We start from the raw sequence: 14,905 nt of genomic DNA, 5'->3' as shown, positions 1-14,905 counted from the left end.
TTGTCTCACTCTGTCACCCAGACTGGAGTGCAGTGGCTGCTCCCGGCCACTGCAGCCTCAACCTGCTGGGCTCCGGCAAACCTTCCGCCTCAGCCTTCCAAGTAGCCAGAACTACAGGCGCGTGCTACCACGCCCGGCTAATTTTTCGATTTATTGTAGAGATGAGGTCTCGCCAATTTGTCTGGGCGGGTCTCGAACCCGCGGTCTCAGGCAATCCACTCACCTCAGCCTCCCAAAGCGCGTGATTACAGGTTGAGCCACCGAGCCCGCCTTACATTTCTTAATGTAGAGAGTTGGTACAGAGCTTTGCCTACTTTTCTATAAGTGGCTTCTGAATTTCCACCTAAGCATATTTTGCTACCAACATAAAAATCATACGGACCCCTACACACTGCATGCTACTTCACGGTTTCCTGTTCTCAAATTGCCGGCATAGCCGGGAGACCCTCCACAGAGGGAGCTCATAGGTCAGGGGATGTCGTAGCTCCGCAAGGAACGAAACGACAGGCCACCAGTTCCGGGCAGGGAGTACTACCCGGCTTTAGAGCACGCCCAAAGGCCAGCCCTTGCGTAATTAGCACCTTCTTCCGCCCCGCAACGAGAGCGACTTCCGGTTGAGTCACAGCATCGCGAGGACTGGCGGCGCCGCTGAGACCTCTGGGAAGGGGCGGTCCTTGGGCCGTTGCGGAGCATTCTAGGACTGGGCTGTGGGCTCCTTTTTGCCGTGGGCAGGCCCGCAGTCTACTGTAGGCGTACCCTCTGCCTACCTGGGGACCTCTGGCTGGTTGGGGTAGCGTCCCGGAGCAGCTCTGAGACCGCGGGGAGCAGCTCCCAGGAAGCGGCTCATCTCGTCTCCTCTCGCAGGCCAGGTTCCCGTTTTGGACCTTCGCCGTCGGAAGACCTTGCGGTCGTCTGGGACCCCTTACCGAGTTCGACCACCCCTTGCTCTCATTCCCAGCTCACGCAGGACATTGTAGGAAGTGCGCGGTACGCCTCAGGGCACCCATGCATCTCCCGGGGAGAAAGTGAAAAGGTTCCCGCTGAAGGCAAATGCCTCCGGAGTGCACACGTCCGGGATGGACTTAACAAGTCAGGATGTGGGGGTTGAAGGCGGTGGCAGTTCCACAGGCAGCAGGAACCCATCAGAGAGGATAGAGCCGGAAGAGAGAAGCGATCTTGGAACTACTGAGGATCTTGGTTATTTTTGACCCTTTCACTTGCAGGAAGCAGGGATTGGGTCAAGTAACTGCATCCAGACTGTGAGGAAAACAAAATCATGGAGAGTTTGCCCCAGGAGAGAGGCGAGCATTACCTAGGATCTAGTGTGGGCAACAGTCTGTGCAGTGTAGATGAGAGAGAAGAAAACACAACATGAGGGAATGGTCAGGTAAGAAAGAACCAGAAGTCCAGGTTCTACTATAGCAGGGACCCAAGTTGCTAACCTATGTTCTTTGATGTAGACTTGGTCTTTTAGGGTTTCTTTCTTCTCCCCAGCCTTGTCATTTCAGCTATCTGGCCTTGCCTGAGGAGGAAGATCAGTTAAGTCCCAGGTGAGAAGGAATTTCCTTTCTTCTAAAGTTTAGTCTCATTTGTTAGAGGGAATGGATACACTCTCATCTTTTCCTTGGGAAAGGGAAGAAGATCCACATTAATTGAGTGTTAATATGTGTACTATGTTTTATTACTCAATGGTTAGGTATATGAGTTGGGTTAGTAGTACCCTCATTTTTTCCCCCCAAATACTGACTCGAACCAGAAAATTCCCTCATTTTAAGTAAGTAAAGTGTACGTAGCATCAGGAAAATTAAAACCTAGTCCAAGATTACTCAGAAGGCAAGCAGCATACTACTAAATGCTACTAAACTACTTATGGTCAGGTTCAGAATCCAGATCTGTAGGACCTCCAGACTTTTGACACTATGCTGGTGTTTCCCAAACATCTCATTCACTTACCACCTAACAGTTTTTGCCATACCTATGTACTATCTATGTTGTCATTCTTATATATTTTTTACTTTGTTTTTAAAAACATTTTTAAGAAACAATATCTATGAAATTATGCATTTGATGGATCCTCCAGTAGGTTTATGGTTATTCTAAAGTGTATCTAAAAATGTTGTTTCAGGCCGGGCGCCTGTAATCCCAGCATTTTGGGAGGCTGAGGCAGGAGGATTGCCTGAGCCTGTGGGTTCAAGATCAGCTTGGGCAACATGGTGAGACCTTGTCTCTACAATAAATCAAAAAATTAACCAGGCGTGGTAGCACGCACCTGTAGTTCCAGCTACTTGGAAGGCTGAGACGGAAGGATCACCGGAGCCCAGCAGGTTGATGCTGGGGTGGCCATGAGCATGCCACTGCACTCCAGCCTGGATGACGGAGTGAGACTCCAACTCAAAAAAAAATAAAAATGTTGGTTCATGCCCCAGGTGAAATCATCTCTTGTATCAAAGAGATACAAACTACATTTTGGGATACAAGGTACTGTATTATGCTCTCTTGGATTTATTTTCTGCAAAGGAGAATCCCAGCCACATTTAAGGGTAAATTGACCATCCCTAGTGTATTGTTTTCTTCTTTGAGATGAATAATTCCAGAGAATGCCTCCCTCAGTGTTTTCTCCACAAGACTTTTCACTTATCTGTTTAGAAGTACCCTGATTTCAGTGGTGTGTGTAAAACAAGTAGAAAGTTAATACCTTGAACTTTCTACTTAAAACAGTCTCAATCAGTGCTGTTCAGTAAAACTTTCTATGTACAGGAAACTGTTCTGTATCTGTGCCTTATAATGTACCCACTAGCTCTATGTAGCTAGTGAACACTTAAAATGTGGCTACTGCAACTGACAAAATGTATTTGAAATTTTATTTTAATTAATTTAAATTTAAGTAGCCACATATGGGTGGTGGCTACCATATTGGACAGCCAGATCCAGATAAATGAAATAAAATATTTTAAACGTTAATTGATTTGGACTTAATGTCCCTTCACAAAAATCCCAGAGCTCACACATTAATTGCCCTTTAGCTTTAGTTTCTTGGTGGAGGATAAAGGTTTTTTCCAACTTTCAGGCACTTTAAAAATCTTGGGATTTTTTGTGGTTTTGTTTTGTTTTTCTGAGTCAGGGTCTGGAGTACAGTGGTACTATCACAGCTTACCGCAACCTCCACTACTTGGGCTTAGGTGATGCTTCTGCCTCAGCCTCCTGAGTATCTGGGACTGCAGGGATGCGCCACCACGCCTGGCTCATTTTTAAACTTTTTTGCAAAGATGAGGTCTTGCTATTGCCTAGGCTGGTTTTGAACTCCTGGGTTCCCAAAGTGCGGAGATTATAGGCCTGAGCCACCATGCCTGGCCCTGGACTTCATATTTCAAATAAAGTTACTCATTGTGAAATTATTACCATTTAAAGCATATTTACAGCGTAAGACACTTGTGCAAATGTACAGCTTGTATGTTTTATTACTGAAATAATCTATACTGCAGTAACTTTTTTCTTTTTTTTTTGAGTTGGAGTCTCACTCTGTCACTCAGACTGGAGTGTAGTGGCCGCTCCCGGCCACCACAGCCTTGACCTGCTGGGCTCCGGCGACCCTTCTGCCTCAGCCTTCCGAGTAGCTATAACTACAGGCGCGTGCTACCACGCCCGGCTAATTTTTTGATTTATTGTAGAGATGAGGTCTCGCCAAGTTGCCTAGGCAGGTCTCGAACCCGCGGGCTCACAGGCAATCCACTCACCTCAGCCTCCCAAAGCGCGGGATTACAGGCTGAGCCACCGAGCCCGGCTACTGCAGTAACTTTATGGAGCACTATATAAACAAAAGTCTTAGTATTAAATTACTTTGTTCATTGTAAATAACTTTTCTTTTAGTTATCTGTTTTCTTAGTGACATTTAGACTATTTAAACATTAGTTAAGCAAAATCATAACTAATATTAATGACATGTCTGGGACATCAGGTCTTAAACTTTGGCTTAGGAGCAGTTATATTTGTCTTATTCACTGCTTATTAGAATAGCAAAGAGGAGACTCTTGGTTCATAGTTATCTCTATCAGCTTAAATTCTGTGTAATCCCTTATTTTCCTAGCACTCAGAATTAAATACTGGTGGACTGGCCATACCTTGTTTTTTTTCCTCTCTATGCAAGGTTAGATAGGTGAGGTTAGGAGAAAAGCTTAAAATGAGTGTCTTCACAAGATAGTTTGCCTACTGTCTTAAGATTAAAAATTCCTGAGAGACAGAATAATCAAACAATAATATGTGGTCTGTTTCCTGGTTTAGAGAAAAGCTATCAAGGATAATTTTAGGACAGGTAGAGAAATCTGAATATGGACTGGAGTGTTAGGGAATTATTAATTTTGTTAGATGTCATAATTGTGTTGTAGTTATAAAGGAGAATGTCATTTGAAAAATAGTATTGTAGTTATGAAGGAGAATGTCATTTGGAAGTACATGCTAAAACATTTAGATTCAAATTGTTGTGATATCTAATTTACTTTAAAATAGTTCAGAAAAAAATGCACATACAAAAAGCAAATATAGGAAAATGTCAACAGTTGTTAAACTAAGTGATGTGTATATGGGTCTTCATTTATCTTTCTACTTTTCTGTATGTTTGAAAATTTTTATAGCAAAAAGTTAAAAGAGTACAATGCCCATCTCATTGTAGGATAATGACATACGTGATGTAAAACACTTGGCTCAGTGTCTAGCGCACAATAACTACACAATATTCTCTATAATTTATAGCAATACATTTGGGGTTTTTTTTTTTTTTGAGTCAGAATGTCACTCTGCTGCTCATGCTGAAGTGCAGTGTCACGCTAACAGCCACCGCAGCCTTGACCTGCTGGGCTCAGGCAATCCTTCCACCTCAGCTTTCCAAGTAGCTGGAACCACAGGCACGCACCACCATGCCTGGCTAATTTTTTTATTTATTGTAGAGATAGGGTCTTACCAAGTGTCTCAGGCTAGTCTTGAACCCCTGGACTCTGGCAGTCCTCTTGCCTTGGCCTCCCAAAGTGCTGGGATTACAGGCATGAGCCACCGTGCCCAGCTCACATTTTGGGTTTTTAATGTTGATTATAGTCAGATGTTTTCTATTATAAGCTAATTTCTCGTGAAGGGAAAAAATAAACTTAATAGGAAACACCACTTTGGTGGCTAACACCAGTTTCTTTTTTCTTCCCTTTTTTTCGTTTTTTTTTTTTTTAAATCAAGCTCTCTTACTCTGTTACCCAGGCTGGAGTGCGGTGACAACAGTCACAGCTCACCACAGCCTCAAACTCCTTGGCTCAAGCGATCCTCCAGCCTTAGCCCCCCGAGTAGCTAGGACTACAGGCATGCATCACCATGCCCAGCTAATTTAAAAAATTTTTTTGTAGAGACGAAGTCTGGTTATGTTGTCTAGGCTGGTCTTGAACTCCTGGATTCAGGCAGTCCCTTCTACTTTGGCCTCTCAAAGTGCTGGGATTACAGGTGTGAGCGTCCACATCTGGCCAAACACCAATTTCAATGTTAGGAGGATAGTTTATTAAGTCAGTAAGGGTAAATTAAAACCAACCAAGAACTTTTTTCCTTGTCATTTCTTTAATATAGCTCAAGTATAATAAGCTACTGATTTCCATGTGTCACTGTGAGCATTCTCTCATTATTATACATTACTTTATGTTTGAGTAGATTTATTTATATTTATCTATGGATGATCTTTGAATTTTGTCATATTATGTTCATGCACTTAAAAACAGTCATCGAAGAAAAGTCTGTAATTGAGATTTACTTTCCCAGTCAAGGACTTTGTATCAAAGGAATTGTATAAATGGCCCACGGTAAATTGGCAAACATTACTCCTGCATTTACAAAGATCTGAATTCACTTAAAATAATGAAATAAATATCTCAAGTCAGTAGAATTTTGAAGTAGAAGAGACAGATCTCAAATCTCCTTTTAAACCTGAAGAAATTAAGACCAACAAAGGTGGTTTGCTTAAAGTCACACACATTATGTTAGTGACAGACCCAGAAATAATGCTATTTTTCTACTTAAATTCTACCAAGCAGACACATACAGATCACACAAGGAGCCGTATTGTAAAGTATACCTATACTACAACTCTGTGGCATTACTAATCGGTCATACATAAATTGGGTTATTTAAGGAATGTACATAATTTGTCACGATTTTTACTCATTGGAATTTGAAAGTGCTGTTGAAAAACTTTTTATCTGGACAATGAATTTCTTTAACATGTTATGCAGGGCTCTCCTTGCCTGATCTAGAGCTGTGCCATGGCAGACACTGGAGAAGAGGAGACAATGTCAGCAGAAGCCTCAGGATTCTCGGACTTGAGTGACTCAGAGTTGCTAGAGTTTCTGGATCTGGAAGATGCCCAAGAGTCAAGTGCTTTACTAAACATGCCTGGCCCTTCTTCTGAACCCGCTGGGAAGGATGGCAAGCCCACAGACTTACTAAAAAACTGGAAAAGAGGACTGGATGTCTCATCACCCATGGAGAGATTCCATCTTAAATATTTATATGTCACTGACTTGTCTACTCAGAACTGGTGTGAACTGCAAACAGCATATGGGAAGGAGCTTCCTGGTTTCTTGGCACATGAAAAGGCTGCTGTTTTGGACACGGGGACCAGCATCCACCTGGCTAGAGAACTAGAACTTCATGATCTTGTGACTATCCCAGTCACCACTAAAGAAGATGCTTGGACAGTTAAGTTTCTGAACATGCTATCAATGATTCCTACCCTGCAGTCAGAAGGGTGCATCAGAGAGTTTCCAGTGTTTGCAGAAGTGGAGGGTGTGCTTCTTGTTGGAGTGATTGATGAGCTGCACTATACAGCCAAGGGGGAATTGGAACTAGCTGAACTCAAGACACGCAGGCGCCCCATGCTTCCTCTGGAAGCTCAGAAAAAGAAAGACTGTTTTCAAGTCAGCCTATACAAATATATCTTTGATGCCATGGTACAGGGGAAAGTGACCCCCGCTAGCCTAATCCACCACACAAAACTGTGTCCAGAAAAGCCACTGGGGTCTTCAGTGCTGAGGCATGCCCAGCAGGGAGGCTTCTCTGTGAAGTCTTTGGGTGACCTCATGGAACTGGTCTTCTTGTCTCTAACACTCTCAGACCTTCCAGTTATTGATATCTTGAAGATTGAGTATATTCACCAAGAGACTGCTACTGTGCTGGGTACAGAAATTGTGGCCTTTGAAGAAAAGGAGGTGAGAAGCAAGGTGCAGCATTATATGGCTTACTGGATGGGCCACCGAGAGCCTCAGGGTGTTGATGTGGAAGAGGCTTGGAAGTGCCACACATGCAGCTATGCAGACATCTGTGAGTGGAGGAAGGGTGATAGAGTGCCCCGCTCCACACTGGAGCCCCAAACCAAAAAAGCCAAATGAATAGAAGGAATACTGTCAGAAGTATTGATCCTTCCTGAAGCTCCTGGGGTACCAAGGTAAAAGGGGACCAGTTGGTGAGCTTGGCTTTCATATTTCCATAGCCTCTAATATTTGAATCCAGCACTAAGGCTCAGGAATGAGTGGGGGAAATAAGGGGCTATATTATCTCTGGAGTTTTGCTACGGATTGCCAAGAAGACAGATGCTCATCATAGCTGGAACAAAGGTATCCTTCAGCAGACATCACTTTCCTTAGAAATTTCAGTTTCTGATGGCTTCCTTATTTTTTTATCAATCAAGGCATTCTACATTTTACATAATAAAATGAAGTGCTATCCAGAACAGCTGAACTAATGGTTTCTTCATAATCATAGTCCTTCAAAGGTGACCACTATATATAGTTGTGTGTGTGCTATTCTAAGCTTTAAATACATACATGAACATGTTTCTCAAGCATAATTAGAATGAGCAAACCAAGAATTTAAAATAATCCTAGTAAATATTCTCAGTGATAAGGGAAGATGAAGCAAAAACAAAGACATAAAAAGTGAAAATATTATTTCAAAATTTTAATACATGAAGTAACATGTAACATTCACATACTACATTTAGCAATATCACTCCTTGGTGTATGCTAGGAGAAATTTATCCATGTACAACAGGAAATATGAACAAGGATATACTTGGTAGCACTTTCACAATAGCAGAAACCTGGAAACTACCCAGGTGCCTATCATCAGAAGAGTGGATGATGTGATAACAGCAGCCAAAACAAATGAGCTACAATGACATGTAACAATATGCTTGAATCTTAGCACCACATTAGGTGAAAAAGAAAGTCCCAAAATTTTACATATAGTATGACTCCCTTTTTATAAGATGAAAAATAACATTTTAAGGAAAATGTAATAGGGAGGAATCTCAATGCATCTTAGAAGGCTGAGGAGCCCTTTAGCTACATTCAGATACTACAATCTAGCAATATCACTCCTTGGGGTATGCTAGGATAAATTTATCCATGTACAACAAGAAATTTGAACAAACATCATTAAGGAGGCTAGAGGAAGAACTGATGTGGACGTCACCTGGAAGGTAAGGACTTGTTTATGGGTCACTACTGAATAATTGGCAGAAGTAGGTGGATAGGGAGGACAGTTGGCAAGGGTGCAGTTTCTGTATTAACTGGGAAAGTAATAGCCAGCAGAGAACATGATGAATGTTACTGATATGACCCCATGTTATACATGAGCTAGTAAAACTTGGGCATCTATAGGAGATAACAATGGTTGCCTCTGGAGGCCCTTCTTAGCTACGCATACTCTTATTATGGACACTGGGAATCTTATGATAACCCTTCCCATCTACTGAGTGACTTGTATGTTCCAGGCACTGTGTTAAGTACTTTGACAAAATCTTTGTATCCATTATTATCCCCAGTAAGGGAACTGTGACCTTGAAGACCTATATAACTTCTCAGCATGGTGTAGTGGTTCAGGCCTGTAATCCCAGTGCTTTGGGAGGCCATGGTTGGAGGATTGCATGAGACCCCCAGGAGTTAATGATCAGCCCAGGCAACACAGAACTTGTCTCAAAAAAAAAAAAGAAATTAGCCAGGCATGGTGATGCATGCCTGTAGTCCTAGCTACTTGGGAGGCTGAGGCAGCAGGATCACTTGAGCCTAGGAGTTCAAGGTTACAGTGAGTATATGCCACTGTACTCCAGCCTGGGCGATGAAGCAAGCCCTTGTCTTTATTTTTAAAAACTCCCAATGTGCCACAGTTTGCAAATAGTAGACTCCAACCTAGATAAGTCTGCAGTGCTTATGCTTTTAATTGTGCTATAAAGGTTTTCTTATTAAGCCTCCTGGACTGTATGATATAAACCATAGTACTTTTAGAATTGAGTTATGGGCATAGTAAACAGGAGCTCATGAGATAAACAGTGTTAATTAAGCTAATGGTCTTCAAGAAAAAAATTTTCTCTGGTTCTGTAGTCTCAGTTATATTAGAAGCTTTTAAGTGGAAAAAGAAAACCTGCTGGTTCAGATACTGACACTTGAGAATTCAGTGATTCCTTGAGATCTCAAATCTTAATCTTAAGGTAACACCTTCTGGTTATCACTTTACAATTTCTCACAAGATGAGGCATTTTTAGTTAGGACCACCCAAGGACCACTACTATGGTCTGAATGCCACCCCACCCCCCAATTAATATGTTGACATCCAAACCCTCAAAGTGGTAGTATCAGGAAGTAGGTCTTTGGCAGGTGATTAAGTAATGAGGGAATAGCCTGCATGAATGGGATGGCTGCCCTTAAAAAAGAGCCCAAGGGAGCTCATTTTGCCCTTTCCATCACGTGAGGGAGGACACAGCAAGAAGGTGCCATCTGTGAACTAACAAATGGGCCCTCAAAAGACACTGTCCCTGCTGACACCCTGATCTTGGACTTCCCAGCCTCCAGAACTGTGAAAAATAGATTGTTTTTTATATAAGCCACTCTGTGATATTTTTGGCTAAGACAATCACTGATGCTGTTTTCTACAAACAAATTTCTCCCTGATTTGCAGCCTTCACATGTCTAATAATTTTATCACTCCCTTGTGAATTCTGCCTAATGTGTCTGAACTCCAGATTACAACCCTCTTGGATATTTGTTCAGTGAGTGGATAAATGAAAAGATGTCACAACAAAGCTTTTTCTTGATTAAAAAAAAAAAAAAAAAGTTTCCTGGGCCAGGAAATGAGTTGAATACCTTAATTAGGATTAGGTTAAACTGTTTGTAGTAGAAATCACTAAAACAATCATGATTAAACAAAATAGAAATTTATTTCTCTCTCATTTAAAAAAAAGCCTAGTTAGTCCAAGTCTGGTGTGGTACCCTATGGTAGCCCAGATGCCTTCCCTCTTTTTTCTCTGGTATCAACATGTATCTTCTTTGTACTCTAAAATGGCCACCCAAAGTCCAGTCACCCATAACACATTCAGCATAAAACTAGAATAAGAGAAGGGCGTCCCTTTACAGAGCTTTTAAAATGTGTACTACTACTGGCCAAAATTTGGTCATTTGGTCATAACTAACTGGAAGGGAGGTTGGAATATGTAGTTTTTATTCTTGGCAAGCATATGCCCAGACAAAAACTGGAAATTCTATGACTGCAAAAAAAGGGATTATAGAAAGAGGATTTGGGGGAAATGGCAAGAGTCAGAAATCTGTCTCCTCACCTAGACAAAAATTGCACTGGCAGAATCTCTTTGATGTACCTGTTTTAGAATCTGGAGTCTATTGAAGCCTTGCAACTTTCAGGGAAAGGCTTGGATGATAAATGGCAGTTAATGCTGGTCAATTTGAACTCTTAGTAGTGTAGTAGCTTCCCTCCCTCAGTCCTGTAGCAGGCAACTGTGCACATGTTCCTGGAGCAATTTGTACATGACTTTTGGGAGCAGGAGTGGGATATCCCCAATATCAAAGCCAGACAAAGATACTACAAGAAAACTACAGACCAATATCTCTTATGAACACTTATGGGAAAACCCTCAGCAAAATACTAGCAAATGAAATTCAGCAACATATTAAAGGAATATACACCATGACCAAATGGGATGTATTCCTGGGATGCAAGGGTGGTTCAAAATTTAAATATAGATTAATATAATATACTATATTAACAAATGAAGGAGGAAAAAACTATATGATCATCTCAGATGCAAAAAAAGCATCTGACAAAATTCAACACCCTTTTGTAATAAAATACTCAACAAACTAGGAACAGAAGGAACCTACCACAACATAATATAAGCCATATATGAAAAGCCAAGAGCAAACATCATACTAAATGGTGAAAGACTAAAAGTTTTTGCTCTAACATCAGGAATAAGGCAAGGATGTCTGCTTTCACTACTTCTATTCAATATAGTGTTGGAAATTCTAGCAAGAGCAATTGGGCAAGAAGTAAAAATAAAAGGCATTCAAATTGGAAAGGCGTAAGTAAAGTAATCTCTTTTTTGCAGATTATATGATCCTAGATGTAGAAAAACAACACACACACACACACACAAACCTATTGGTACAAATAAATGAAATCAGCAAAGTATCAGGATACAAAGCCAACACACAAAAACCAGTTTCATTTTTATACACTAACAAGTAAACAATCTGAAAAATAAATTAAGAAAACAATTACCACCGGGCTTGGTGGCTCAGCCTGTAATCCCGCGTCTTTGGGAGGCTGAGGTGAGTGGATTGCCTGAGCCCGTGGGTTCGAGACCCGCCTGGGCAGCGAGACCTCATCTCTACAATAAATAAAAAATCAGCCGGGCGTGGTAGCGCATGCCTGTAATTCCGGCTATTTGGAAGGCTGAGTCGGAAGGATCACCAGAGCCCAGCAGGTCAAGGCTGCGGTGGCCGGGAGCGGCCACTGCACTCCAGTCTGGGCGACAGAGTGAGACTCCAACTCCAAAAAAAAAAAGAAAACAATTACCTCTACAATACATCAAAAATAATAAAATATTTAGGAATTAACAACCAAAGAGATGAAAGACTGGTATAATGAAAATTACAAAACATTGCCAAAAAAATTAAAGATGACACAAATAAATAGAAACACATCCCATAGTCATATATTGGAAAACAATACTGTTAAGATGTCAATACTACATGATCTACAGATTTAGTGAAATCCTTCTTAAAATCCCAATATTTTTGACATAAACAGAAAAACTTGGTAAATTTACACAGAATTTCAAAGGACCCCAAGTAGTTAAAACAATCTTGTAAAAGAAGAACAAAGCTGGAGACTACTACTTCCTGATTTGAAAACTTACCACAAACCTATAGTAATTAAACAGTATAGTACTGGCATAAAGACAGACTTATAGACCAGTGTATTAGAATAGATGGCCCAGAAACAAACCCTCACTTAAATGGTCAAATAATTTTTTCTTTTTATTGAGTCAGAGTCTCACTCTCACCCAGGCTGGAGTGCAGTGGCACGCTCATGGCCACTGCAACCTGGACCTGCTGGACTCAGGCAATCCATCTGCCTCAGTTTTTCAAGTAGCTGGAACTACAGGCACACACCACCATGCCCAGCTAATTTGTTTGTTTGTTTTTGAGTTGGAGTCTCACTCTGTCACCCAGACTGGAGTGCACTGGCCGCTCCCGGCCACCACAGCCTTGACCTGCTGGGCTCCGGTGAGCCTTACGCCTCAGCCTTCCGAATAGCTGGAACTACAGGCGCGCGCTACCACGGCCGGCTCATTTTTTGATTTATTGTAGACATGAGATCTTGCCAAGTTGCCCAGGTGGGTCTCGAACCCGCGGGCTCAGGCAATTCACTCACCTTAGCCTCCCAAAGGCACGAGATTACAGGCTGAGCCACCGAGCCCAGCTATTTGTTTTAATTGTAGAGATGAGGTCTCACCAAGTTGCCCAGGCTAGTCTCAAACCCCTGACCTCAGGCAATCCTCTCACCTCGGCCTCCCAAAGTGCTGGAATTACAGGCTTGAGCCACCATGCTAGCCTGGTCAAATAATTTTTGACAAGGGTACCAAGACCACTGAGTGGGACAAATAACAGTCCTTTCAACAATGGGGCTGGAAAAACCTGATATCCACATATAAAAAAAATGAACTAGGACCCTTACTTAGCACTATATAAGAAAATTAACAAAATGGATCAAAGACCTAAATTTAATACCTAAAATTATACAACACTTTGAAGAAAACAGAGCAAACTTAATAGCATTAGATTTGGCAATGATTTATTGGATATGATACCAAAGACATGGGGTCAAAAGGAAAAACAGACAAACTGAACTTAATGAAAAATGTGTGCATCAAATGCACTATCAATAGAGTAAAAAGGCAACCTACAGAATGGGAGAAAATATTTGCAGATCATATAATTTTTTTTTTGAGTTGGAGTCTCACTCCGTCACCCAGGCTGGAGGGCCTTGGTACACTCCCGGCCACCACAGCCTCGACTTGCAGGACTCTTGCAATCCTTCTGCCTCAGCCTTCCAAGTAGCCAGAACTACAGGCACATGCTATCACACCTGGCTAATTTTTGATTTATTGTAGAGACGAGGTCTCACCAAGTTACCCGAGTGGGTCTTGAACCTGCGGGCTCAGGCAGTCCTCTTGCCTTGGCCTCCCAGAGTGCTGGAATTACAAGCTGAGCTACCGAGCCTGGACCCAGATCATATATCTGATAAGGAATTAATATCCAGAATATATATAGAACGCCTAAAACTCAACAAGAAAATAACCTTATTTTTTTAAATGGGCAGAGGACTAAAATAGACCTTCCTCCAAAGAAGATATACAAATGGCTATGAAAAGATGCCCAACATCAATATAGTAAGTCCCCTACATACGAACCTTCAAGTTGTGAACTTTCAAAGGTGTGAACATGCATTCAGTGTCCAATCATGCAACTTAGTTCACATGCCTGGTGTACATTCTCACATGCATGCATCCTCTACAAGTCGTTGTGCTTTTGTATACTGTCTCCCACCAATTCTCCCTCCTCCAGTCAGTAATTCTTCTGCCTCTTCATTCAATGCCAGTCTCCTGTATGCCAGCTGTTGTACTGTACTGTACTTTTCAAGGTACTGTAAGATTAAAAATGTTTTCTTTATTTTTGTATTTTTAATGCATTATTTGTGTGAAAAGTATTATAAACCTTTTACAGTAGAGTATTATATAGTCAATTGTGTTAGTTGGATATGTAGGCTAACTATGTTGGACTTATGAACAAATTGGACCTAGAAACATGATCTTGGAAAGGAACTTTTTTGTATGTAGGAGACTTACTCTAATCACTAAGGAAATGCAAATCAAAACTGTAACAAGATACCATCTTACACTCAGGATGGCTGCATTAAAAAACAAAAAAAAAAACAACAAAAAAACAAATAACAAGTGTTGGTAGGGATGTTGAGCCCAGGAGTTCAAGATGAGAATGAGCAATATAATGAGACCTCATCTCTACAGAAAAATTTGCTGGGCATTGTGGTGTGTGCTAGTAGTCCCAGATACTCAGGAGGCCGAGGCAGAAAGCTCTCCTGAGCCCAGGAGGTCGAGGTTGTAGTGAGCTGTGATCATGCCACTGCACTTCAGCTTGGGTGACAGAGTGAAACCACTGACTCAAAAAAAAAAAGACAATTTGACTTCAAAATAATTATGGTATAAATAGAAGTTTGCTGCTTATACCTACACTCTGATAAGTTAGAGATGTATGCTTAGAAATCCTAAAGCAACCACTAAAAAGACAAAGATATATAGCTAATAACCTAATGAAGGAAATTAAAATGAAATAAAAATACTTAATCCAAAGGAAGGTAGACAAAGAAGGAAAAAAGAATGAAAAACAGGTGAGACAAATAAAGAACACTTAGCGCCTGAGCCCGCAGGTTTGAGACCCACCTGAGCAACTTGGCGAGACCTCATCTCTACAATAAATCAAAATGAGCCGGGCGTGGTAGCGTGCACCTGTAG

The 14,905-nt window shown here is 41.5% G+C and overlaps 1 protein-coding gene across 2 annotated transcripts; it reads left to right on the top strand.

The window, feature by feature from the left end:
* Positions 1–746: 746 nt before the first annotated feature.
* Positions 747–7,750, top strand: EXO5 (exonuclease 5). Of its 2 annotated transcripts, XM_008065498.1 has the most exons (3): positions 747–1,387; positions 1,495–1,550; positions 6,255–7,750. In XM_008065498.1, the coding sequence occupies exon 3, from the start codon at positions 6,285–6,287 to the stop codon at positions 7,407–7,409; it is 1,125 nt and encodes a 374-aa protein (XP_008063689.1). In that variant the 5' UTR covers positions 747–1,387; positions 1,495–1,550; positions 6,255–6,284; the 3' UTR covers positions 7,410–7,750. The 2 variants fall into 2 exon arrangements, with proteins under 2 accessions (XP_008063689.1, XP_008063688.1); XM_008065497.1 differs by having other exon boundaries at positions 747–1,550.
* Positions 7,751–14,905: the final 7,155 nt, after the last annotated feature.

The sequence above is a fragment of the Carlito syrichta genome, unplaced genomic scaffold (assembly GCF_000164805.1).
Source record: "Carlito syrichta isolate Samal-C Ts95f unplaced genomic scaffold, Tarsius_syrichta-2.0.1 Scaffold308579, whole genome shotgun sequence".
NCBI classification, from domain to species: Eukaryota; Metazoa; Chordata; class Mammalia; order Primates; family Tarsiidae; genus Carlito; species Carlito syrichta.
This window is presented reverse-complemented; position numbering and strand designations above follow the sequence as displayed.